Source organism: Felis catus, chromosome E2 (genome assembly GCF_018350175.1).
Source record: "Felis catus isolate Fca126 chromosome E2, F.catus_Fca126_mat1.0, whole genome shotgun sequence".
NCBI classification, from domain to species: domain Eukaryota; kingdom Metazoa; phylum Chordata; class Mammalia; order Carnivora; family Felidae; genus Felis; species Felis catus.
In genome coordinates, this window is record NC_058382.1 from 17607134 (window position 1) to 17629669 (window position 22536).

The 22536-nt window shown below is 55.3% G+C and overlaps 2 protein-coding genes across 10 annotated transcripts; both read right to left on the reverse strand.

Annotated features, from left to right (window-relative positions):
- Positions 1–1995: 1995 nt before the first annotated feature.
- Positions 1996–11619, reverse strand: APLP1 (amyloid beta precursor like protein 1). Of its 6 annotated transcripts, none has more exons than XM_023245430.2 (17): positions 11372–11619; positions 10337–10480; positions 9463–9595; positions 9140–9252; positions 8775–8908; positions 8481–8665; positions 7894–8024; positions 7468–7542; positions 6444–6602; positions 6238–6366; positions 4754–4853; positions 3674–3781; positions 3391–3498; positions 3131–3201; positions 2836–2898; positions 2561–2704; positions 1996–2442 (listed from the first exon to the last, which is right to left on the reverse strand). In XM_023245430.2, the coding sequence occupies exons 1-17, from the start codon at positions 11516–11518 to the stop codon at positions 2344–2346; spliced, it is 2043 nt and encodes a 680-aa protein (XP_023101198.2). In that variant the 5' UTR covers positions 11519–11619; the 3' UTR covers positions 1996–2343. The 6 variants fall into 6 exon arrangements, with proteins under 6 accessions (XP_023101198.2, XP_023101200.1, XP_019674487.2 ...); XM_023245432.2 differs by having other exon boundaries at positions 3391–3414; positions 11372–11617; XM_019818928.3 differs by having other exon boundaries at positions 3391–3417; positions 11372–11617.
- A 1050-nt stretch (positions 11620–12669) lies between these two features.
- On the reverse strand, positions 12670–21194 carry KIRREL2 (kirre like nephrin family adhesion molecule 2). Of its 4 annotated transcripts, XM_045046047.1 has the most exons (16): positions 20387–21194; positions 20037–20186; positions 19345–19494; positions 19025–19185; positions 18481–18631; positions 17859–17964; positions 17597–17745; positions 17235–17362; positions 17011–17143; positions 16604–16704; positions 16220–16439; positions 15612–15716; positions 15217–15320; positions 14804–14869; positions 13603–13641; positions 12670–13333 (listed from the first exon to the last, which is right to left on the reverse strand). In XM_045046047.1, exons 1-16 carry the CDS (start codon positions 20895–20897, stop codon positions 13262–13264), a joined length of 2346 nt encoding a protein of 781 aa, XP_044901982.1. In that variant the 5' UTR covers positions 20898–21194; the 3' UTR covers positions 12670–13261. The 4 variants fall into 4 exon arrangements, with proteins under 4 accessions (XP_044901982.1, XP_019674254.3, XP_019674255.2 ...); XM_019818695.3 differs by having other exon boundaries at positions 12670–13641; positions 20387–21183; XM_019818698.3 differs by lacking the exons at positions 12670–13333; positions 13603–13641 and adding an exon at positions 13665–13728.
- Positions 21195–22536: the final 1342 nt, after the last annotated feature.

The following is a 22536-nucleotide window of genomic DNA, read 5'->3' on the forward strand; positions in this document are numbered from 1 at the left end:
CACACACACACACACACATTAACATGATAAAATTATGTCTCTAAGAAACTGTATTATTAAAAGAAAAATTAACAAATTGTTTTCAATGGGAAAAGAGGGCAGCGTCAAGCAAACAATAGCAAAGTTATTCTTCCTGCTGGAATTTCAATAAGTGTTTTAAAATTACCCTAAGTATTGCCATTAATATGTAAACATTAAGGAATCATACACTGAGCGTAGTGAGCAAAACGGCCTTTCATTTCCTGTTCCATCTGCTTGGAGCTCCTTACCCATCGTTAGCCTGTTGATCACACTTGTCTGTGAAAACACACAAAAGCAACTTTTTCCCCTACCTGTGGTGCTAGTTATAGGTTTCTGCTAGGGTTGTCTCAGTACAACTGAAGCTAAAACCGAAATCAGAATGACGTCGCAAACTGGGTTCTCTAATGAAGCTGTGGCATTGTATCCAACTTGCATCATGTAGGCATCTCCCTCACAATGTCTACTAGGTCTGTATTTAATATACATGACCTGTATTTACATGCATGTATTGTAAGAGACATTGTGAGCTCAAAGGCCCTCCGGAAAATTAGAAACAGATGCTCCCAGGCGCCTGGGTGGCTTCATCGGTTAAGTGTCCAACATGATCTCATGGTTGGTGGGTTCGAGACCCTTGTTGGGCTCTGCACTGGCAGTGTGGAGCCTGCTTAGGATTCTCCCCTTCTCTCTCTCTCCCCCTCTCTCTGCTCCTTCCTGACTCATGCTTTCTCTCTCTCTCTCTCTCAAAATAAATGTTAAAAAGAAAGAAAGAGAGAAAGAGATGCTCCCTCCCTAGGCCATGTCAGAAAATTGTGTGCTGACATTAGAACATGGCATATTACTGCCACCTGCTGGGAAGTTGTGGTAAAAATGCAAATCCATAGTGAATGGTATGACTTGGAATTTTGCAGTGTACAGCTTGAACGGCCTCAAATTACCAGACAGCTGGTTAGCAAAATGGCCAAGAGTATGGATGCTGGGGTGAGGTTGCCTGGGTTGAATCTCTAGCTCTGACCATTCCTATATAGTGACCGTGGGCATGTGATATGACTTCTTATATCCATTTCTTAATCTATAAATGGGAATGAATAATCATAACACCTCCTTTATGGGATCGAAGTAATGATTAAGTGTGTCAGTGTACGTAAAAAGCTCTCAGAGCAGGGGTGCCTGGCTGGCTCAGTCGGTAGAGCACACGATTCTTGAGCTCAGAGTAGTTGGCTCAAACCACACGTTGGGCATGGGGCCTACTTAAAAAAAAAAAAAAAGCTCTTGGAGCCGTACTCAGCACAGAGGGAGTGCCATGAGTATTTGCTGCCACACTGTTTTAAAATTTAACAAATACTTGTGAAGTGGTTGTGAAACGGCAGGCACATTTCTAAGTCTCCACAAATATCAACCCTTTTAATCCCCGTAACAACCCTTTTGGGACAGGTAACAGCATATGTAGAGGGTTAACTCCAGTGTTACAAAATGGGGCGCATGAGGGTTTAAATTCCAGTAGGTGCTTGCAGACATCACATACCCCTCCCTAGGACATAACTGGATTTCCACATATCAGGGGGATTCCTATTGCCTCCCAAAGAAGTGATGAAGGCTTGTGAATGGGAAGAGAGTTTCAAGATCCTCATTCTCTCCTTAGGCTCGAAGGTTGGGGGTGGATGCTGTGTGTGACTGCGAGTGATGGTGAACAGAAGGCAGGAGAAACTGCTAGAAACAGCTTCCTCGGAGTCTACCCTGGGGTTCAGCAAATACAGGTCTAGAAGTAACACACCGTTTGGCACCACGGAAAGCTTCTGAGCGGGCAGAGGGAGCCTTCCAAGTCTTTGGGCCCCACCCTTCCTAAAGGCCCCGCCCAGATTTAAAGATCCTTCATACGTTTTTCAGAGGTGAAGGAGGCCTGGGCAGGGATCCGCACCAGAGTCCAGAGCTATGATTACACACTGATTCCCCCCCAAGAGACGCAGGATGGCCTGGTGGGGAAAAGGATTTTATTGGGATGTTAGTGGGGATCACATGGGAGGGTGAATTCTAGGGAACAACAGACACTGGGACCAAGCTGGTGGTCACCTTAAGGAACAATAAATTAACTTACAAAATAAATTAAAGTGAGGAGGTCCCAAGCAGGGAGGCAGCTGGGAATACCTGGGGATTTCTTGGGGATGGAATTTGGAATTGGAAAGGGGAAATAAGAATTTCCAGTCCCCTCACAAAGAGTGTGAAATGAACAATTTTGAGACCCCTCCCCCAGGATGGGAGTTGGGGTTCTGGGGCTCCAGGAAGAGGGAAGCTCTGGGCTCAGCCAAAGGGGTGAAGGGGGCTGGTTCAGGGTCGTTCCTCCAGGAAGCGGTAGGTGGGGTTCTCATAGCCATGACGCTGCAGTTCACGCAGCTGCTGCTCCTCCAGGGTCAGCATAGGGTCCACCTGCATTTGGGGCGGGGAGGAACAGAGGGGCATAGAGACCTGACCGCAGATCTCACAGCGCCCCTGTGCCCAGGCTCTGGAACTCCTTCCCCATATACCATGTCTTTGTGCCTCTCACCTCCACCACTCCATGGCTGATAGCCCCATAGGGCTTCTTCCTGCGCAAGAGCAGGAGGGAGAGGACGATCAGGGAGCCCCCACCTGCTCCCATGATCAGCAGACCAGACACGGCCTCTCGGGATACACCTGTCCCAGCTGGTGCCTGCATGGAGAGGACATGGGGCAGGGGCCATCTGTGAGGCTCACCAGGGCCCTGTGTGGCTTTGGGAGTCACAGCCTAGCCACTGCCTTCTGACCTCTCCCCCTAGGTACCCAGAATAATCCTCCTCTTACCAGCTCATCTCTCTGAATCTCCGCTGAGTGGAAAGGAAAACCCCTTGGAACAGATACATTCACCTGGGGGAGCAGGAGGTGTCAGGGACTCAGGCGTCTGGGCACCAGCCTCCTCCTCCCCTGGGCCCCAGTAGGGCATCCCCAGCCTTCTTCTTCCTTGGACCCCAAAGTCCTTGTCCTCAATCCCTTATTCCCTCAGGCCAAAGGATCCAAACCCCTAACACCCTCCTCCTTCAGACCGAGGAGTCCAGGACCCCTCTCCCATCCACCCTCAACGTCCACAGGTCTCACTTACCTTTCGCTCATACTGCTCCAGGGGGGACATCTTCTCTTTCCCAGAGGATGCAGCGTCTTGTTCTGTGGACCCTAACCCCCAAGTCCTATCTCATTACTGAGAGTTGAGTATGGTGCTACCCTTGCCTGAGGAGGCGGTCAGAAGGGGCACCAGACTTTACCCCAGCAGGTCGGGAGTTCCCAATGTATGGACCCTTTTCCGTTCGGGGCTCAGGGACTAGTGGGATTTGGTGGCTGGGGTCTATTCTGGGAGATACTCACCTTTCGGAAGGGCCACGGGGGTGTCTGCTGGCAGCCAGAAAAAGCAAGACAGGTGGAACAGTGAAGAAAGGAGGGCATCATGGAGGAAAAGGGTGGAGACACACCCTCCCAGCCAAGGCAGGAGGATCAAGGATCCTACAGAGGCTTCCACAACCTTAGACATCCGTTCCTATCCTCTCCCATTCACTGTGGTGGCTAAGATACCCCCAAATTTAAGGGATTAGGATTGGGTTGGGTGCCTGTCCCCCAAAGTCTAGGGTTATCTACATTTGGGTGAACTCACCATCCTTGGAATCCAGAGGCTGCAGCCCACCCTTGTCCTCACTGCTGCCCCCTGGGGCGGGGGCTTCCAATTCATTGGGACCCAGGTGCTCAGAGTGGAGAAGTTCCTCTGAGGGGAACATGCAGAAAGGGGGTCGACATCACGACCCCCATAGGGATGCCACAAAGCAAAACCAGGTGAATTAATGGCACCCTAATACTAGAGTGATTGGGGGTAGCTCTAAGTATGATCTGGGGAAATTGGGGAGCTAGATGAAGGCACCCCTGGCAGGGAGGACGGAGGTTGAAGTTTCAAGAGAATGGCCTCTTTTTTAAAAATGTTTATTTATTTATTTTGAGAGAGAGAGAGAAAGAGCATGAGTGGGGGAGGCATATATATAGAGAGAAGGAGAACGAGTGAGAATCCCAGCAGGCTCCACACTGTCAGTGCAGGGCCTGATGCAGGGCTTGATCCCACGAACTGTGAGATCATGACCTGAGCTGAAATCAAGGTCAGACACTTAACTGACTGAGTCATCCAGGCACCCCAAGACTGGCATCTTTAAAGAGCAGGGATAGGTGTGGGACATCCAGTAGGAAGTCACAATAGATCTAGGGGCTTTGGGAGATCACACTTTTTGGTGCTCATGCTCTCATTCAGGCCTCCTCCCTTTGAATCTGGACTGAGTTTGTCACTTGCTTTAATCAACAGAAGGTGGGCCCCTGCCTTAAGAAGACGTGGCAGCTTTCACTTTCATGCTTTGGGGAGCGTGAACCACTGTGCAGGAAGTCCCGGTATCCTGCTGAGAGACCATGCAGAGGGGCTCCATGAATAAGAGACCCTGAGCTGACATGGAGAGGAAGAGAGGCCTGTTTGTGCCAGAGTCCCATCCCTTAACTGATCTGCTAGCCAAGAGTAGCCACACACAGACCAGATGGCAGAATCATGAGCAAAGAAAATAGTTGTCTTTAAAGCCACTATGTTCTGGAGTTTGTTACATAAGAATAAATAACTGAAACGGTGGAGGGGGGAAGAAAAGTTTGGGGGTCAATATCTGCCTTCACAGATCAGGAATGGGAACCAGGGGTCACAGGCACTCACGGATCTGGGGCCGCAACTCCTGAGCCAGGCGGGGGTTCTGGTCCAGCAACCCCAGGCTCTGATTCATCCTTTCCTCAATTACTTGAAGGTGGGTCTGCACCTGTGGGGAGGTGAGGATGAGCGATGAACTGGCAAGTAGGCAGTTCTCTAGCCTACTGCCTAGAGATGGGGAAACTGAGGCAGCGTGCAGAAGGAAGGTCAATAGGGTCCAAGGAAAAATAGCATATACAATGGACAGGAAGTAGGGCACAAGAGCCAGTAATTGGGCCAGAGGAGGAAGGAAACTGGAGGCGAAGCAGAATAAAAAGAAAAGGAAAAGGTGTATAGAAGACAGGAAGTGAGAGGCTTGGAAAAGGAATTAAGGCAAAAAGAAAAGGAGTAGTCACTAGGAAAAATGCACAAGAGACAATGTACGTATAACATACCAGAGATATGGCACAGAAGATAGGAAGTGGAGGAAGTGGGTAGGAGGAGCAGAAAGTAGGGTCTGAGGAATAGAAAGTAAGGTTTCAGGGATTATAGAGAAAGAAATGGGATTAGAGAGTCATATACAAATGATGTCTTTCTTCTTTTTTGTTTAAAATTTTAAAAATTTTTTATGTTTATATTTTGAGAGAGAGACAGATACAGAGACAGAGCACAAGTTGGGGGAGGGCAGAGAGAGAGAGGGAAACACAGAATCTGAAGCAGGCTCCAGGCTCTGAGCTGTCAGCACAGAGTCCAACATGGGGCTCAAATTCACGAGCTGTGAGATCATGACCTGAGCCGAAGTCACTCAGCTGACTGAGCACCCAAGGCGCCCCCTGTTTAATGTTTTTTATTTATTTATTTTTGAGAGAGTATAAGCAGGGGAGGGGCAGAGAGAGAGAGAGAGAGAGAGAGAGAGAGAGAGAGAGTCTGAAGAAGGCTCCAGGCTCTGAGCTGTCAGCACACAGCCTGACGCAGGGCTCGAACTCACGAACTGTGAGATCATGATCTGAGCTGAAGTCGGATGATTAACCAACTGAGCCACCCAGGAGCCCCAGAAATGATGTCTTTCAAGGGCAAGACATGGAGTTCAAGAGCACAGAATGGAGTATTCATGGATAGGAAGAGAACATCGAAGAACTAGGAATTGGGATCTGAGGGCACAGAATAAGGGTTGCATGGAAAATAAGTGGTGTTTGGGAGGAAGGAGAACTGAGGGACAGGAACAGGGTTCAAGGCATTGGAGGAAAATTCTGGGAAGGGAAGTAGGAATCAAAGGGACAAGAAGGGGGTCAAAGGCAAGGAGCCAGGGTGGGGGTAAAGGGCAACATTCCAGGGTCAGGAAGTAGGGATCCAAGGGGCTGGAAAGGGTCCCAAGACTGAGGAGAGGCGTGGGGGCAAGCTTGCCAGGGATAGGTAGAGGTCCAAGGGACAGAAAGAGGGTCTGAGGGGTGGGGCCCTGGAGACTGGGGTCTGAGGGACAACAGGGTATTTGGGAGCCAGGAGCATCTGAGCACCTGGAAGCGCATCTGCTGGGCCTTCTCAGGATCCACGGCAGCCACGTGCTGGTAGTGCCTCAGCGTGTGCCTTCGTTCCTTCTGCTCTGCACGCAGGTAACGCCGCAGGGCCAGCAGGACGCGCTCTGCCTGTGGAAGGGACAAAGGCTGCCTAGGCCTGCCCCAGACCTTTTCACCCACCGCCCCTGCCCCCACGGCTCCCACACCTGAGGCGGATCTCCCTGCAGTGCTGCCAGGAAACCTTCCAAGGCTGCCCGGCGCTGGTCGTTGATAAGGGCGATGACTCGGGTGGCATGGGTCTCCACCAGGCGCTGTCGCTCACCAGACACCTGCTCCTCCAGGGTCTGCAGAATGGACTGGAAGTGCTGGCAAGGGGGTGAGCACAGGGCCAGGAGAAGTGAAGATAGGTGAAAGTCCAGGTCAACACTCTGGAAAGGCAGTCTGTAGGGCCATGTGGCGGAGGGTGGTGCGGTGGGTCTAGGCACGAGTAGAATCGACTCTAGGGTGGGACCAGATCACAGGATGTGGACTGGAAGGAGTGGGGATACAGGGCCAGGCAGAGTGCAGGCAGGACCAGGCCAACTGGGAGCTGATCTGAGGATGTAAACTCTACCGGGTGGGAACAATCTAGGAACTGAGGCAGCTCATGTTCTGGTGAAATATTTTCCAAGTATTATAGGAAAGGTAAGGCTGTAGGCCTGGGCGGGGCCAACTGGAGATGGCTGTGCCTAAATAGGACCTAGAGGGGTGGAGCAAAGACCAGGAATGGGGCTAACCTAAGAGGAGGGGGTGGGGCCTCTAGAGGTGATCAGTGAGTCAGGAGGCTGGGCCTACTGAGGAGGGACTGAGAGTGAAAGTGAGATTAGAGGGGTGGGACCAGAGTCAGGGGATGGGGCCTAATAGGAATGTGAATGAATCAAGGATGCTGAGAAGGACCAGGATGCATCTTGCTGGGACTCAGTTTGGGAGATGACCACAGAGCCTGCCCTGAGAGGTAAGGATCAAGTGAGGATCAAGGCAAAACAAGGCCAGTCTGAAGAGGAGAGAAATGCCAGGTCAGACATAGGCCAAGAGGAGTGGAGCCAAATGGAGGGAGGGGGCCAGGAGAGACCAATATAAGTAGGAAGGGGTGGGACAGGATGAGCCAAGACCAGGCCTGGACCCAGCTGAGACCAGGTGTGTCCTAGGTATCGGACAGGCAAAAGTAGGACCCGCCAGAGGGTGTCCTACCTCGTTCAGGGCCTGTCTGTCAGCTTTCGGCAGGTTCTTGGACTGGTTGTCTGCCATGGCCCATTCACGCATCACCTAGGGGCAAGAGGAACTTCAGGATCCTCGAATCTACCCTGCTCCACCCAGTGAGTCCCCCAATCCCTCTTCCAGACTTTGGAGGCTCCAGATCCTATAAGTCCTACTTCCTCTGAAGGAATGTAAGTGGAAGAATGCAGTTCACCAGAGTTTCCATAGAATCTGCTGGCATCTCAGTGGGATTCTAGGTGGGTCAGGGATCCCTGGTCATCCCAGAGGCGGTGTTGAGGATGAGGGGTTGGATGGGGGCTTGGGGAGTCTTTGGAGGTAGTCTCAATGTGCCTCTGAGGAAATTCCTGGTATTCAGGGAGTTCCGTGTTGTGGGAAATCCTGAGGCCCCAGTATCATCACCTCATTAATCTGGCGCATCCTACGTTCCTCCAGGTCCATCTTGGCTCTCAGGAAACCCTCATGCTCGCTGATTTCTCCAGGCATGCCAAAGTACACGTCCACACCATCTGTGGGCCTTGCGGTGGTGGTCACTGCAAGGCCAGGAACCGGGGAATCAGTCTGAAGCCCATCTTCAGGTTACCCTCCCTTCTTGGAGAACTACATTTCCTAGAGCACACTGGAGACCACCATGTGTCTACTTAACCATAGATGGTGCAGGGCATCATGAGAGATATAGTTCTGAACTGGGCATGTTCTTGCAAAGCTTAGAAATCTACACCATCCTTCAAGCTTCCCCAAAATAATCCTTAGGAACTACCAGATGGCTCCTCCACTTTCAGGTACCCCCAAGCCACCCTCACCCTTTGCATTCTGCACAGGACAGCCCTTCCATCTCTTCTTTACCCAGTGTTACTCCCGTCCCTTCCATTCCCCCCAGTTGGGTCTCTCCCCAACAGGTCCCTCCCAAAGATGCCTCTACACCCAGGCTCCCTCAAATCATCCTCCCTCCAGGATAGAGGGAACTAAGAGTTCAGAGACAGTCTCACCTTTGCTGAACCCTGCAGGGCTATGGGAGCTTGAGGGTGGGACTCTTTCCTCCTCTTCTTCCTCTTCAGCCCGTGGGGGCTCCACGAAGTAATCGTCTACTGGCTGTAGGAAGGATTCCTCTTCTTCCTCGTCCTCACCCCCCTCTACTCTGCCCCCTAGGGGCCAGGACCGGGTGGAGGGGTCACTGAGGGAACAGAAGACTTGAGGCAGTGAGAATACGACCCAGGCCCCCAGGCTTCCATTTCCTGCTTCAGGAGCCTTGGGATGGGTGTGGAGGGTTCCTTCCCACTCACCCAACTGCTGTCCCAGATGGATCAGGGGTGACTGGAGGGGGGCAGCACACATACTCCACACCTCGGAACCGATCCGTGCCACAGGGCAAAAGCATGCCCGAGCCATGCAGGATGAGGCCCTGGGAACGGCAGGCCTGCGGGAAGAGTAGGCCCAGATGCCAGGATTGTGGGCTAGGAGAGGGTAGAGAGGGAGCCTGGATGCCTAGGTCTTGGGGGCTGATGGGACTGGGGGCCTGGATTCCTGATTCTGTCCCAGTGGGAAGAGGGGGCTGAGGCCCAGAGTCAGGTTTGGGGAGGGGGGGTGGGTTGTTAGGGGACTGGATTCCTGGGTTGGGGAGTGAGAATGGATGGGCCAGGGTCCTGACCTCCTGCGCCTCCTGATGCCTCCGAGTTGAACTCTCACACTGGTCCATGCGCTCCTGATGCAAGAACCGGCAGCCTTCAGGCACCAGCAGGGCCTCGCTCACGAATTCACCTGCTGGAGAGTGGGGGCACCAGAGTGAGACCCTCCCACAGACACTAGCTCTACCCTCTTCAGAATCCAGACATTTTATCCTCAGAGGTTTCTCTGCCCCACTCTGGACCCAGGCATGCATCCAGCTTCCTAATATGAGCCTGAGACCAGGGCTCAGAATCTCACCCCAGGGAAACCCCCACTTCTGTTCCCTGCCCCCAGCCTGGGACTCACGCAGGCACTGGAAAGGCACAACCTGGTGGTGGGGGTGAGCACAGCGGCCACCTCGAGAGCCCCCACACCAGCGCTCCATGGGGATGGCCTGTGTCGCCTGTTCCACACGTGCAATCTGCAGCTCCGGGTACATCTGGGGGCAGCGGGTGAGAGTGATCAGCCCACAGCCTCGCCCCCTGCCAGCTGTGCTTCTCCACTGGCCACGTCCCTTTACAAGGCTCTCGTGATCTCCCTAGGTTCTGCTTCTCGGTAGACTCGGTAGCTAAGCCAGCAAGCTCCTTGGCCACGCCCCCAGTAGCTCTCCTTCAGAAGCCCCGCCATCTGCCCAGAAACTCAATCCCCGTAAACCTGCCTCTCTTCTGGTCACCTCTGTCCCCTCCTCCAATAGGTTCCGCCCTCCTTTTAAGCCTCACCGTTTTCTCTGTTTGGCCTCTCAGTAAGCATCCCTTCTCTTTGTATTAGAACTGACTTTTCATAGCTACACCTCCCAGCTTTCCACTCTCTTGCACTCTCTTGCAGGTCCAAAAGGTCTTTTTTCTTAGCCCCGCCTCTCCTTTGACCACGCCCACCTGTGCCCCTACTCCTTAAGGTACCTACCACAGATTGCTAAACTGTCTCTTCACTGGATACAGTTCTTAGCTGACCCTCTTTGCACAGTTCTCCTTTCCTGCCCTAGTTTCTCAAAAACAGGTCCTGCCCTATCCTAAATTCGCCTCTTTCTCAGCCACGCCCCCTAGCTTCCCCTGACTACTTAGATCTCTCATTCTCCCTGGACCATGCCTTTTGCACGACTAGCTTCTTTCTTTTGGGCTATCCGGACAGTCTCGGAACCGTTTTCCTGCGGACCACGCCCCTCCCAGCAGGTTCCGCCCACCTGTCTGCAGTATTCCAGCACCCGTTGCGGATCGCGGAGACAGCGTCGTGAGCGCTGTTGGTCTGGTTCCCAGCGGCCGGTGCGCAGGTCCCGGTGAAGAGTTAGGTGCCCACATAGTCCAGCCACCTGGGCCGACCCTGGAGCCTGAGGGTCGGATCAGAGGGGTCAGAGAGGGCCCAGGGACGCTGGCACGTGTGTCCCCCAGACCTTTGCTCCTTAGGACCCGGAGGTTCAGAACCCCAGCACCAGCCCCTCCACCAAGTACCGCGCACCCGCCTCCTAAGAGGTACTGTTCCCCGGGAAACAGCTCCCACTGGGCGGGGGCGCCGCAGCTCTCCCGTTGCTATGGCGACCCAGGTCCCCCGAGAGGCTCGCGGCCTTGTTGCCGCGGAGACAGGCTCCGCCCCCACCCCGGCGCAGCCGCACTGGAGCCCGAAGGGGTTAAAACTGAACCGCGGGGGAGGAGGCCAGAACCCAGGCGTTCTGGCCCCTCCTCCCACCATCCCTAGCTCAGGGTCCTATTCTCCGGTGCAAAGACGACAAGGCCTGGCTTCAGGGCCCTGCAGGCCTGGGCACCAGGTCCTTTGAGGGCTGGAAAGCTACATCCTGGGTCGGGGGTCGGTGTCTGAAGACCTAGACTCCTCGGTTCTGGGAGGCTGAGGGGGCCATCAAATATGTCCAGAGGATGCGAGGGGCCAAGATTCTTGGATCCAGGTGTCTTACTGTCTGGTGGGTCCTGTCTGGTTGGGGCTGACTCACCTAGGTCGAGAGGGTCTGAGGGGGCTGGGCTTTTGGGACCACGGCTCTGGAAAAGCCAGTTCCTAAGCTAGCGGCAGGAGGCAGCTGGGAGGACAGAAGATGGGGGAACTGGGACCTGAACCCCTGGGTTCATGAATGCCTAGTGCCGTTAGGGACGCATGGGGGCCTACCACTTGGCCGGAAAGACTGCGCTTTCTGCCCTGGACGCGTCCGCGTCCGGGCCCAAGGCCCGGTCCCGCCCCTTCCCCCATCCCCCAGGACCCGGCCGGGCCTCACCTCGGCCGCGCCGGGGCTCCCACCGGCCAGGCTCCCGACGGCGAGCTGCGCGCGCAGAAGCAGCAGCAATAGTGGCAGCAACAGCGGCAGCGGCGGCGGGCCCGGGTGGCGGCCCAGACCGCGAGCGGCAGGGCTAGTGGGCCCCATGTCCCGGCCCTCGCGCCCTCACGTCCCCTGCACTCCGGCCCGGCCCGGCCCGGCCCCAGCGGTGACAGGAGCTCCCAGCGCCACCGCCGCCGCCGCCGCCTCCTCCCGCCGCCCCCGGGCTGCGCCGGCGCCGCCAGCCCCGCCCCACGCCGGCCCCGCCTTCCTAGCCAGGACAATAGCGTGGCAGCTCTGCGCAGACTGGAGCAGCTCGGGAACCCCGGGTGGGAGCCAGCGCCAGGCCCCCGCCTCCTAGAGATTCCAGGAGTCCCACCCCATGCAAGGGCCTAGCCGGCAGTCTGGGTCATAGGCTCCGCCGTTTTGAGCCCTTTCTCAGGACCCTCACCGCCAGCTTTCTCTTCCCTCAGACCCAGACACTCACAAATCAGCCTCTTTCTCTTCCAGGCATGCCAACATTGAAGACCTCCACCGTCCCCCGATAGATTTGTCTCTTGAGTTCCCAGGAATACAGGCTCTGAAATTTCCCTAATCAAGGACGCAGCAGATGAGATCCAGTCCCCTTCTTCCTCAGATCCAGGAATCTGGACTGCGGGCCCTTTCTTTTTCAGGACCGGAGAAAAAGCCCCCACCCTTTCTCCCTAGGACCTGGGGTCTTGGCCTTCTGCTCTGCTTTCCAAGGATCCCAGGTGTCTGGACCTTTAATTCCTAGCTCAAGGATGCAGAAAACCAAAGCCCGTAGGTCCTTTCTTTAAGGATGACCTGAGTCAGGTACCCAGCACCTCAGGACAAGGGCCTCAACCCTATCCTTGCTTTAAGGACCATGGCATTTCTATTTTCTCACCCCTAGCCTCTCCCACCCTGCCTACCCTTCAGGGCTCACTGCTTTGTCTCCTTAAATAACTGTAGAATTGTTTTCCGCAAGCCAGCTGGGGCAGCACTATCATGTATGTGCATCTGTGCATGTGTGTTTGTGTAGATGCATGCTAAAAGAGCCTGGAGTGCTAAATGGGTAGCAAAAGGCTGGGAGGTGGCTCAAGGTTTTGTTCCTACAGCCACTTCATCGCCTAGGGTAGAGAATAGGGTAGAGGAAGGGTCTTAGGGCTGATTTAATGGACCCCTTCCTTGATGGAGGGTAATAATGCCAGGAGGATCTCCAAGACGCATTCACTTATTGAGGTTTTTTTTTTTTTTTATTATTAAACATAAATATTCTCATTCCAAGATTCCACCCCACCCACCCCACACTACTCTCCTCTCCCCATGATGGTTCTCACCCTATCTTCATTCCTTGGATTCAGTTCATCCAGGGCCCTTAAGGAAGTTGAAAGGAATCGAGATGGTGGCCATCTGGGGTTCCCAGAGAGTAGCCATCTTGGCTGCACTTGAATTGGCCAAGCAAAGGGTCCCTCAGGGAGAACCAGGACAGGGCCTGGTCTGGCCTCCATCTTAACCTACGTTGCCTTTTTCTCAGTATAGGTGGTCATCTTGAAATCTCTTCTTTCCACACCTGGAAACAATTTCCATCCCTGCCTTCCATCCCATCACCCCCTGTCCCCGTCCATCTACAAAGAGCCCATCTGCCATCTTGAATCTCTTTTACACAGGGGAATAGTCGGTCATAGTGGCCATCTTGCTCCCACTTGGGGACCTCAGTCCCCTTTGACTGAGCTGACTGTACACCAGTAATCCAGACAATTGTAATGATCTTTCTCTCCCATCAGTGTTCAATTTTGGAGGAGTAAGGTCACCATCTTGTTCTGGTTCCTCAGAAATCAGGACAATCCATTATGGCAAGTTGAAGATCCCAGGACTCTTCACTTGGAGAGGTGTCACACATGAGTTTGGAGACGTGGGTGGCTGGGTGTGGGGAAGGCAGCGTATGGGAAGGGTGGAGTCCTGGGCGTCAGATCTGGGGGTCCAATGGATGTAGGTTTGATGTAGCTGGTAAAAGCTCGAGGATGGGGTGTGGTGAGATAACCTGCCCGAGCTCTATACAGTCTGCAGGGTGGGACCATGCCTAGGTGTGGGTTGAAGTCATAGAAGGTAGGGGTCCCTGGAGGTCCAAGGGGGGAGGGGGGCGGCAAGAAGAGGCCGCCTCCAGGGCCTTCACCAAGGCTCAGGCTCACACTGACTCCTCGGACCTTGTAGTAACCATTGGTTGGGTCCTGAGGGACAAATGGGATTTGTTAATGTATGTGAGGATATAAGATGGGGTGAGGGTCACTAATGGAGAGATACACTTAGAGCCAGACCTAGAGAGAGACAAAAAGACAGAAGCAAGAACAAACAGAGACCCAGAATCAGAGAGATAGACATACAGACTGATAGGAAGACAAATTGGGACAGGAAAACAGAGACAAGAGATAAAAGGACAGACGGAAATGGGCAGAGAAAGGCAGCAACAGAGGAGTATAGGCTTGCTGAGGGCTGGTGGTTTGGAAGGAGATGCAGTGGGAACAGAGGGGTTGAGACCAAGACATTCATTCATTCATCTGCCCACCGGCCCCAAGGCTTTGATTCTGTGTCATGTCTTATGCTGCTGCTGGACATGTCTATCAAGGGGAGAGACTGGGCCCTGCCTACATGGAGATCCCAGGCCAAAGAGGAAATGGCAAATCACCAGAGTCCAGGGGGGTCAGAGTAGTGATGAGGGAAATACAGGCAGAGTGAGAAGGCCTGATAGGGAAGCACAAACAGGATTTCAGGGCTGGGCTGGGAATCCAGGGCAGAGTGGTCCTAGTTGTGGCAGGTGGAACACAGACAGAATGATCAGGGCTGTGAGTAGGGAAGCGTGGACTTTCTAGAACAAGAAATGTGTGAGCTGAGACCAGAGGAATGAAGGGCAGAATTAGGTAGTATGGGAAGGAAAGTGGTGTTTCAGGCCAATAGAATAGCATGTGCTAGGTACAGAGGGGACAGAGAAGGGCTCTGGGCTAGGGACTGAGGTCAGTGGAGGCCAAGAGAGGGGACTTCAAAGGAAGGGCCGGTTTGGGGAGAAGTGAGGCCAGTGCGGGAGCTGGTAGGTAGGAAGGGGCCTGGCAGAGGCATCCAGGAGACCTGAGGCAGGACTGTGATGGGAAAGCACAGGCAGAGTGAGCCCTGATGTGAGGCTCCAAGAGGGAGGCCAAGGCTGGGACACATTTGTGGGCATTATCAGCAGCTGTGCAAACAGGACCTGGAGGTGGGTGAAGTGGCCCAGGAGGCAGGAGGAAAGTGTGGAGGGGGCTAGGTCCTAGCTCTGGGGGCAAGAGAGTGAAAAAGGAGGGGACCAAGCAGGGAGAGAGCTGGAGACTCAGTGAAAGGAAACCATCCCTTCCCAACACTTACCTTGGTCTCCAGAGCCCCTTCCTCATCCAGAACCAGGTCACTGTGATCCGTGTGCATGATGGGGCCCTGGGATAGGGTGCTTAGTGAGAGGGGGCACTCAGAGGATCCTCCTGGTCCAGCACCAGACCCTAACAACCCTCAGTTGGACAGTGGAGGCCAGGCAGGAGGGACCAAGAGCACCTGGAGCTGGGGTCTAGACTCAAGACAACAAAGGGCCCTGGGGACATATTTGGTCTAGGAGATAACTGGGTCAGGAGTATATTTGGACTTGGGGGACATGTTAGCCCGGGATTACTTATTAGGATGTGGACCGCCTTTGAGTTTGGGGGCTCAGTGGGGACTGGGAGGACAGTTGGGACTGGGTTACTAGTTGTTCTAGAGGCTGAGTCTTGTCTGGGGACCCTGCATCCTACCCGGTCCTCGCCACTGCCGGTCTCCTCCTCTTCAGGGCCTCTTGAACTGGAGCCATCACTGCTGCCTGGGATTCGTACCAGGTTCTTTTGCTTGGAGAAAGAGGCTGAGGCCAGGGACAGTGGGAGGCAGAGATAAGTGATGGGGCAGGGTCATGGTTTGCAGAGACCAATGAACAGGAAGAGAGAGGGCTGGGTTGGGTCAGGAGGCTGGGAACCAATGAGAACCTGCAAGGGGGAGGAGTGTGACCCCGAGGAGAAGGACTTAGGGCCTGAGGGAGGAACCAGGGTCTGAAGGTGAGTCTGAGGCCAGAGAGGTGAGACTGGGGCGGGTCTCAGCCAGGTCAGTGGGGGGAGGGGGCTGGGGGCTGGTGCCGAGGTGGGGCTCAGTCACTGACCCTTGCCATGGCGCCAGCAGCAGAGGGCCACCCCAATGATGACCATAAGAAGAGTCACGGCTGCAGCAGCCGCTGCAGCCACAATCCGCACTGTGGGCAGCAAGTCTACAGGAAGAAGAGGGGATGTTCTGAGGAGGGTAAGCATGAGACCCAGGAAGAACTGGGGAACAGGGACTCAGGACTTGCTTGCGTTGGCGTCTCTGGATTCAAAAAGTCCCCAAGTTTGGGGATACCCAAGTTTGTAGGTCCCTTAGCTTGAGGTCCCTTAGGCTTACAGGCTCACGAATTTGAGGTTGCACAAGTTTAAACTCCCTGGCTCTAGGGAGTCCTAGAGTTTGAAGGGTTTTTAACTTTACCATTCCCCATATATGGAACTTCCTTTCTTTGGGGCACCTAAGTGTGTGTGTGTGGGGGGGGGGGGTCTCTCAGTTTAGAATTCCGTATTTGAAGGAATTTACTGTTTTGAGGGTCTCAGGATTCAAGGGACTCATAGTTTTGAGGCTTTCAAGATTTGAGGGTGTCTGCATTTGGAGGTCTTTGATTTAGAGACTGTGGCGTGTGGGGGTTTGGGATCCTCAGATTTGGAGGCTTCAGGCCCAGGATCTCACCTCTACGCCCCAGGCTGACCCGGGCGCCTCCCTCACCCAACCGGTTCCTGGCACTGCAGTTGAAACCCCTGCTGAAGTCCGATTCCAGGGTCCCCGAAATGTGTAGCACAGAGATCAGGGCTGGGCCCTGGCCCCCGCGGCCCTCCGGGGCTGGGAATGTCTCCACCAGGAACCGACCCTGCGACCCCGCCGCCAGAAAGCCCTCATCCCAAGACCAGACCTGGGGGCACACACAAAAAGGAGGTCATTAAGGAGACTGGAGAAGGAAGGAAGGGCAGGCAAGGTGTCGAAAAGTTAGAGGTGGTCATAGCAGTTTTGGGGGTCTGGCTTGGGAGAACAGGGATAACAACTGGGCTGGTCGTGAGAGCGGGGACATTCCCTTACCACAGCATCTGGGGCCGGAGATGCAAAGACTAGACATTGCAGGCGGGCGGGGCCCCTCAGGAAGGCGGGCGCAGAATGCAGGGCGGTCACAATTGGGGGAGCTGTTTTGGAGATTGTGGACCAGTCATATAGAGGCCCTGCCCTCAGAAACGTCAGTTCTCAATAAGGCGGGGCCAGGTCTCGGCACTCTTCACGAAAGCCAATCAACCAGGCCACGCCCCCCAGCAAACCCCGAATCCCTCAGAGGCTCGCCTTCGCGTGGTCTGGCTCCCAGCCCCAGGCCCCGCCGTCCAAAAAGCAATCCCTCTCAAGGGCACGCCCACCCCCGTTTAGGGCTGGCCCCCTCTGCCCACTCTGTGTCCCGTCCCAGGCTCTGCCAGGTCTTCTAGGAAGCGCCACTTTCTCACCGTTCACAGTCAACCTAGCCTCCGCAGCGCCGCCCCCCAGGCCAGAGAGCCCCGGCTCAGCTCTGCACACGTAGTCGCCTGCATCCTCTGGCCCCACCGACGGAAGACGCAGCGTGGGCCCAGAGCCCAGCACCTGGGAGAGGGTAGGGGCATCAGGGGCAGGACCTTGAGAGGAAGTTCTGTCCACCGCCAGCCACGGCCACAGGCTTTAGATCGGGTCTCACCTGCGCGTCCCCGCTGCGGGTCCAAGTTACCCGTGGGAGCGGGTTCCCGCGCCAGGCACAGCTGAAGGAAGCGTCTCCCCCTACGTCTACAGACATGGGCTCCGGCCTTGCCTGCAGAATCGGCCCGACTGGAGGAGAGGAGAGGAGAGGAGGTGTCACATGGTCGGGGAGGGATGCAACTTCAGACCCAGGAGCGGCTACTCAGAAACGACACCTTCCCGCCCCTGCTCCCCGTGGCGTTGACCCAGTACAGCCAATCCCTGCCTACATCCTTTTCCTTCCCACCTTCTCCCGCAGCCAGTCGCAGCCACGCCCCCCATCTGCCCCACTTTGGCCACACCCAGGGCCCCGCCCCCGCTCACACTGCACGTCCAGCGCTGTGCTGCGGTTGGCGCTACCCACTGCGTTGCTGACCTCGCAGGACACTGGCTCAATCAGGAATGAGGCGTCTGCCACAACCTCCAACATTGGTCCGCGGGCCCCGAGCACGGGGGAACCTCCCTTTGCCCACCTGCAGAGGCAGTGAGGCTGCTCATGTTGTCCCTGCTCCCCTGGCACTCCCGCGCACGTCCCAACCCTAGTCCTCCCTAAACTCTGCTCTGGGCTGAGGAGAGGCGACCTCACCTATAGCCTGTGACAGGAGGTTGGGCTGTTGCTTGGCACAGGAAAGTGACCTTCTCTCCCTCCAGCACACTCTGTGGTTCTGCAGACAGAGTCACCACTGGGGGATCTGTGGAGGTAGGTGAATGGTTAGCGGTGGGCAAGGACCTGGAACACCTCCATGGAGCATCTGAGTCCAGTGCCCAGCCTCTCCACCCCAGGAGTCTGGGTCCCCACTCTCCTCTTCCTTTTTTTTTTTTTTTTTTTTAATGTTTATTTTTGAGAGAGAGAGAGAGAGTGCGCGCGCCGCGCGAGCATGAGAGGGGGAGGAGCAGAGAGATAGGGAGACACAGAATTTGAAGCAGGCTCCAGGCTCCGAGCTGTCAGCACAGAGCCCGACGTGGGGCTCGAACTCACAGACCATGAGATCATGACCTGAGCCGAAGTTGGAATTTCAACTGACTGAGCCACCCAGGTGCCCCTCTCCTCTTCCTTTTGAGCTAAGTAGTCCAAGACTCCAGTTCCCAATTTCCCCAGGGTCCCAGGTCCACAGCCTCCTCTTTCCTCAAACCCTGGAGTCCAGACCTCAGGCCTCTCTTTTCCCAAGGGCCTGCAGCCTGGAGGGTCAATTTTTAACTGCACTCACACTGCAGGCTTAGTGTGATAGCTGTATCCTTCCCTGAGGGCAGGGCCTGGCTCCGGGCCCGGCAGACCAAGGTGGCTCCGTCATCAGCGCTGGAAGGAGTCAAGGATAAGATGCTCTCCACCGACCTAGTGGTTCCTTCCTTCAGCAGGGTCTGGAGGTTATGAATAATAATAATGATTTCATCTTCTTGCTATATTGTGTTTACTATGTATCAGGCACTTCAAAGTACTTTATTTAATCCTCACGATTACCCTGTGAAGTGAATATTATTGTCCCTATTGTACAGATAAGGAAACTTGAGGGACAGAGAGGTTAAGTTACCTGAACTCAAGATCAATCAACTAGCAAGTGATTTGATCAACTAGCAAGGATTTGAACCCGAGATGTCTGGCTCTGGAATCCTTACCCTTAATCACATACTAAGGGTCCTAACCCTTGAACTTCCTTCCTCCCATGCCCTTTTCTCCTCTGGATAAGCCTGTGGTCTGAGCAGACCCCAGATTTCCCTGAATGGGCAAGAGCTGCACAGGGATTTCGACCTGACCTGGTGGAAGGTGGTCCCATCCAGACGGATCCCATCTCGGAACCACAGCAGCTCAGGGATGGGGCGGGCATCCCCACGGCTCCGACAGGTCAGATTTGCAGGAACTCCAGCAACCAGAGACACAAAGGGGCCTCCCAGTACCTGGGGGGCTTCTGGGGGTACTGTGGGGTGGATTGGAGTCAGAGCTGGACCCTGGGCCCAGAGACCCCAATCTTCCCAGCTCTAACTAACCACCCCTCTGGGCTCCTCGGACTCTGACACTCAGCTAAGCACTGGCTGTCCCCCTGGGCTTCCCAGGTACAAGTGGATTGAGTCCTCACCCAGCACATGCAGTTGGGCTGGCCGAGAGCGGAGGCCTGCTTGTGTAGCCTGACATTCATATGATGCTTGATCCTCTAGCTCCACGGGCCTAATGTAAAGGTCGTGCTGGCCACTGGCTGCGTTCCCTGATATCCAGTACCGGGACCACCCTGAAGTTAAGGAAGAGGCAGTCACACCATGATTCTGAGTTCCTGGCCTCAGTCTCCTTTTCCAAGCACCCCACACCAGAAAGATACCAAAAACTGGGTGCTGAGCCAGAGAGACTAATCCTCTCGCATCCAGAGTCATGGCAAACTTGGGGGTGAAAACGTCAGAAAAAAGAAAACAATTGCTATAAAAATCAGATTAGTACTATGTCTGGGGTGAGGAGAGGGCTATGGTAGGAGAGGGAATAAGAAAGGCTTCTGAGGAGCTGACAAGGGTCATGAGTAGTAGTTACACGAGTGTCTCCTTTATTTGGCAAATCTTCCTTTTGTGTTTTATATGCCTTCCTACATTTATGTAGTATTTTATAATACAAATAAAAATCTCCTACCCCCTAAAGAAGCTAAAACTTCAGTTCTCCCAGATGTTTATCTGAGCCCATCAATTTCCTAAATTTGAAAACATTAAAATAGAGACTTCAGATATGGCGCAAGCTCAGCACCCCCACCTGGAGCCAACCCCTCCTGAGCAGAGAGAACAGTCTCACCTGGTAGGTCCCTTTCACCCCCTAGAGCCAGTCCGTCCTTGGTCCACTGAACCAGCCCCCAGTATTCGCCCAGGGCACAGGGCAGCCGGGCCTCAGCCCCCAGCAGTGCTACCAGGTCATCCGGTTGTTGCAGGAAATGGGGCGACGGGCCTAGGAGAATTGGGGGAAGGGAGTCAGGTTGAGTTTAGCAACGATCTTAGCTCCCTCATTCGGGACCCAGGAGTCTAGGCTCCCGAAGTTCTCCTCCGGCAGATCTAGGAGTCTGAACCCCCAGTTCCATCCACCCCAGTAAAGAGGCAGCTGGCAAACAATCCTCCCCCCCCCCCCAATTCATCCGTCCCTAGAGGTACCTGCATGCCCTCTGAGGCAGAAGAGGAGAACGAGGAGGGCGGAGACCAGCATCCCCGTCGTGTGTCCCCCAAGATTCCGCAGACTTGCTGCACGGGCTTTCCTGCTAACTTCTTCCTCAATAGCACACCTCTCACGACCCTGGTCGGAGCTCCCTTCGCGCCCGACTCTTCGCCCCAGGCTAGAGGCCACCCCGTTTCTGGCCTGGAGTTCCCCCAGTCTGCCCAGCTGCAGGCTCCAACACTCTGAAGCACAGGCGGGTTCCGCGCCCTCTGTCTCTGAGAGACCGGGGAGGGCCCGATCCCACTCGCCCCGCCCCCTTGGAGACCCGCCCTTTCCCATTGAGGAACTCGCGCGGCAGAGACTTGGATGAATGGGGGCAACCAGGGCGGGGTTTCCCCGCGGGCGGGCGCCCCAGCCAAATTGGGGTCTGGGAGCCAGAACACCTGGGTCGAAGAAAGGGCGTCCCGGCTGAGTTGGACACCTGCACCCAGCCAGGCTTGTGGGGGACATGGCGGGGGGAGAGAGTGGAAGAAACTTGCTCAGCCCAGGTCCTCGGAGGGACGGCGCTGAGTGGAAACGAAGCTATAAACGGGAGCCTCTGGGGCCTCGCTAGTTTCCGCGCCCTGGGGAGGCGGGGCCCGGGCCCCCCCTGGGCCTGAGGGTCAGGAAGAGGACACCGGGGTGCCTGGGGCAACCGGGACCCCCGAGAAGAGGAGGGGGTCCAGCTCTTCTCGCTTCAAAACCCCTCTTAAAAAGGGGTTGAACCCCTTTTGCTGCAACCCATAGCACGTCCAAGGATCCAGGAATCCAGGCCCCCAGCATCCCCCCCCCCTTCCCGAGACCCCGCAGTCCCGGCTCAGCCCCTCGTCCCCGCTGTGGTTGCTGGGCGACGGCTGGGAGGCGGCGGTGCCCGAGCTGGGGCAGGCGGGGAGGCTGGGAACCGCGCAGCTTGTCCTGACGGCCGCCTGCCGCCCAGCTGGGGCGTTCCCACGCTTCTGGCCGGCCGGTGCGCTGCGCAGCTGGCCCGGCAGGTGGGCGGGACCCCGAGCCAATCGAGTGCGACCTGGAGGGGGCTGGGACCCTGGGTCTGACATTCCTGAGCCTGTAGTGACTGGGGGCCCACACTCAGGTTCTCTCTCGTTCCTGAGCTCAGATTCTGACGTCCTCACATGGCAGGCGTTTGGACTCTAGGATTCTAAGACTGGGCGAACAGACCTCTGTTGACTGACAAGTTAATGGCCTGAACTGCCAGTTTCTGAGGAGCCGGGGACTCAGCTAGGTCCCCTGCCTACAGCATGGTGCAGTTGGGAGAGGATGATAGGGGGTCAGAAAATCTGGTCTTAAGTCTTAGAGTCAGTGGATTAACCACCAATCTCTCCCACCCCCACACAGGCCCAGGAGGATTTGAAAATCACAGACGGTGAACATCTGCCCTAAGTCCTGTGTGTGCGTTGAGGGGGGAGGGTTGGAGGCCTCAACTCCTAGGACCTTGGGGAGAAGCTTCAGGACTCCTGAGTCTGAGAGACTTCTAGGTCTGGCGGCCTGAACTGGCTTCCTTCTGGGGACTCCAGTGACTGCATTTTGACATAGGATGAACTTGGAGCCAGGACTCCTGAGTCTTGGGGAGGAAGTCAGGTAGTAAGGCTGTTTTTCCAGACACCTGACATCGCTTCCCCTTCCTAGCTCTCTTGGGCCACAGGCATGGAAAGATGGAGAGCCTGAGGTCCCAGGAGCATCCAGAGAAGGAAAACAGCCAAAGTGGAGGGTGGAAGGTTTGTGCTAATTAAAGGTCCCAGCAACTGACAGCTTTACACCCTGGCCCTGAGGGACACCATCTGGTGAGAGGGCCCTAAGACAGAACCTCCAGTTCTGCATCTAGTCTGTGCCCGGGAGGCGTGGGGGGGGGGGCAGTTGGGAGAGGGAATGTGGGGGAGGGCAAGGGGTCAGTAATGGGAGGGAAGCAGAAAGACTAGAGCGAACATGAAGTATGGAGCTGTGGGGGCTCAGGCCAGATGCCTCATCTTGTTCCTGGAGGAAGACCAGAGGAGGGAGTCATGGCGATAGGGCTGGGGGGAGGAAACGGGCCGTTCCAATTCCTGCAGGAGATAAGCAGGCAGAAGAAGCTTATCCCATGTGAGTGTGTGTGTGT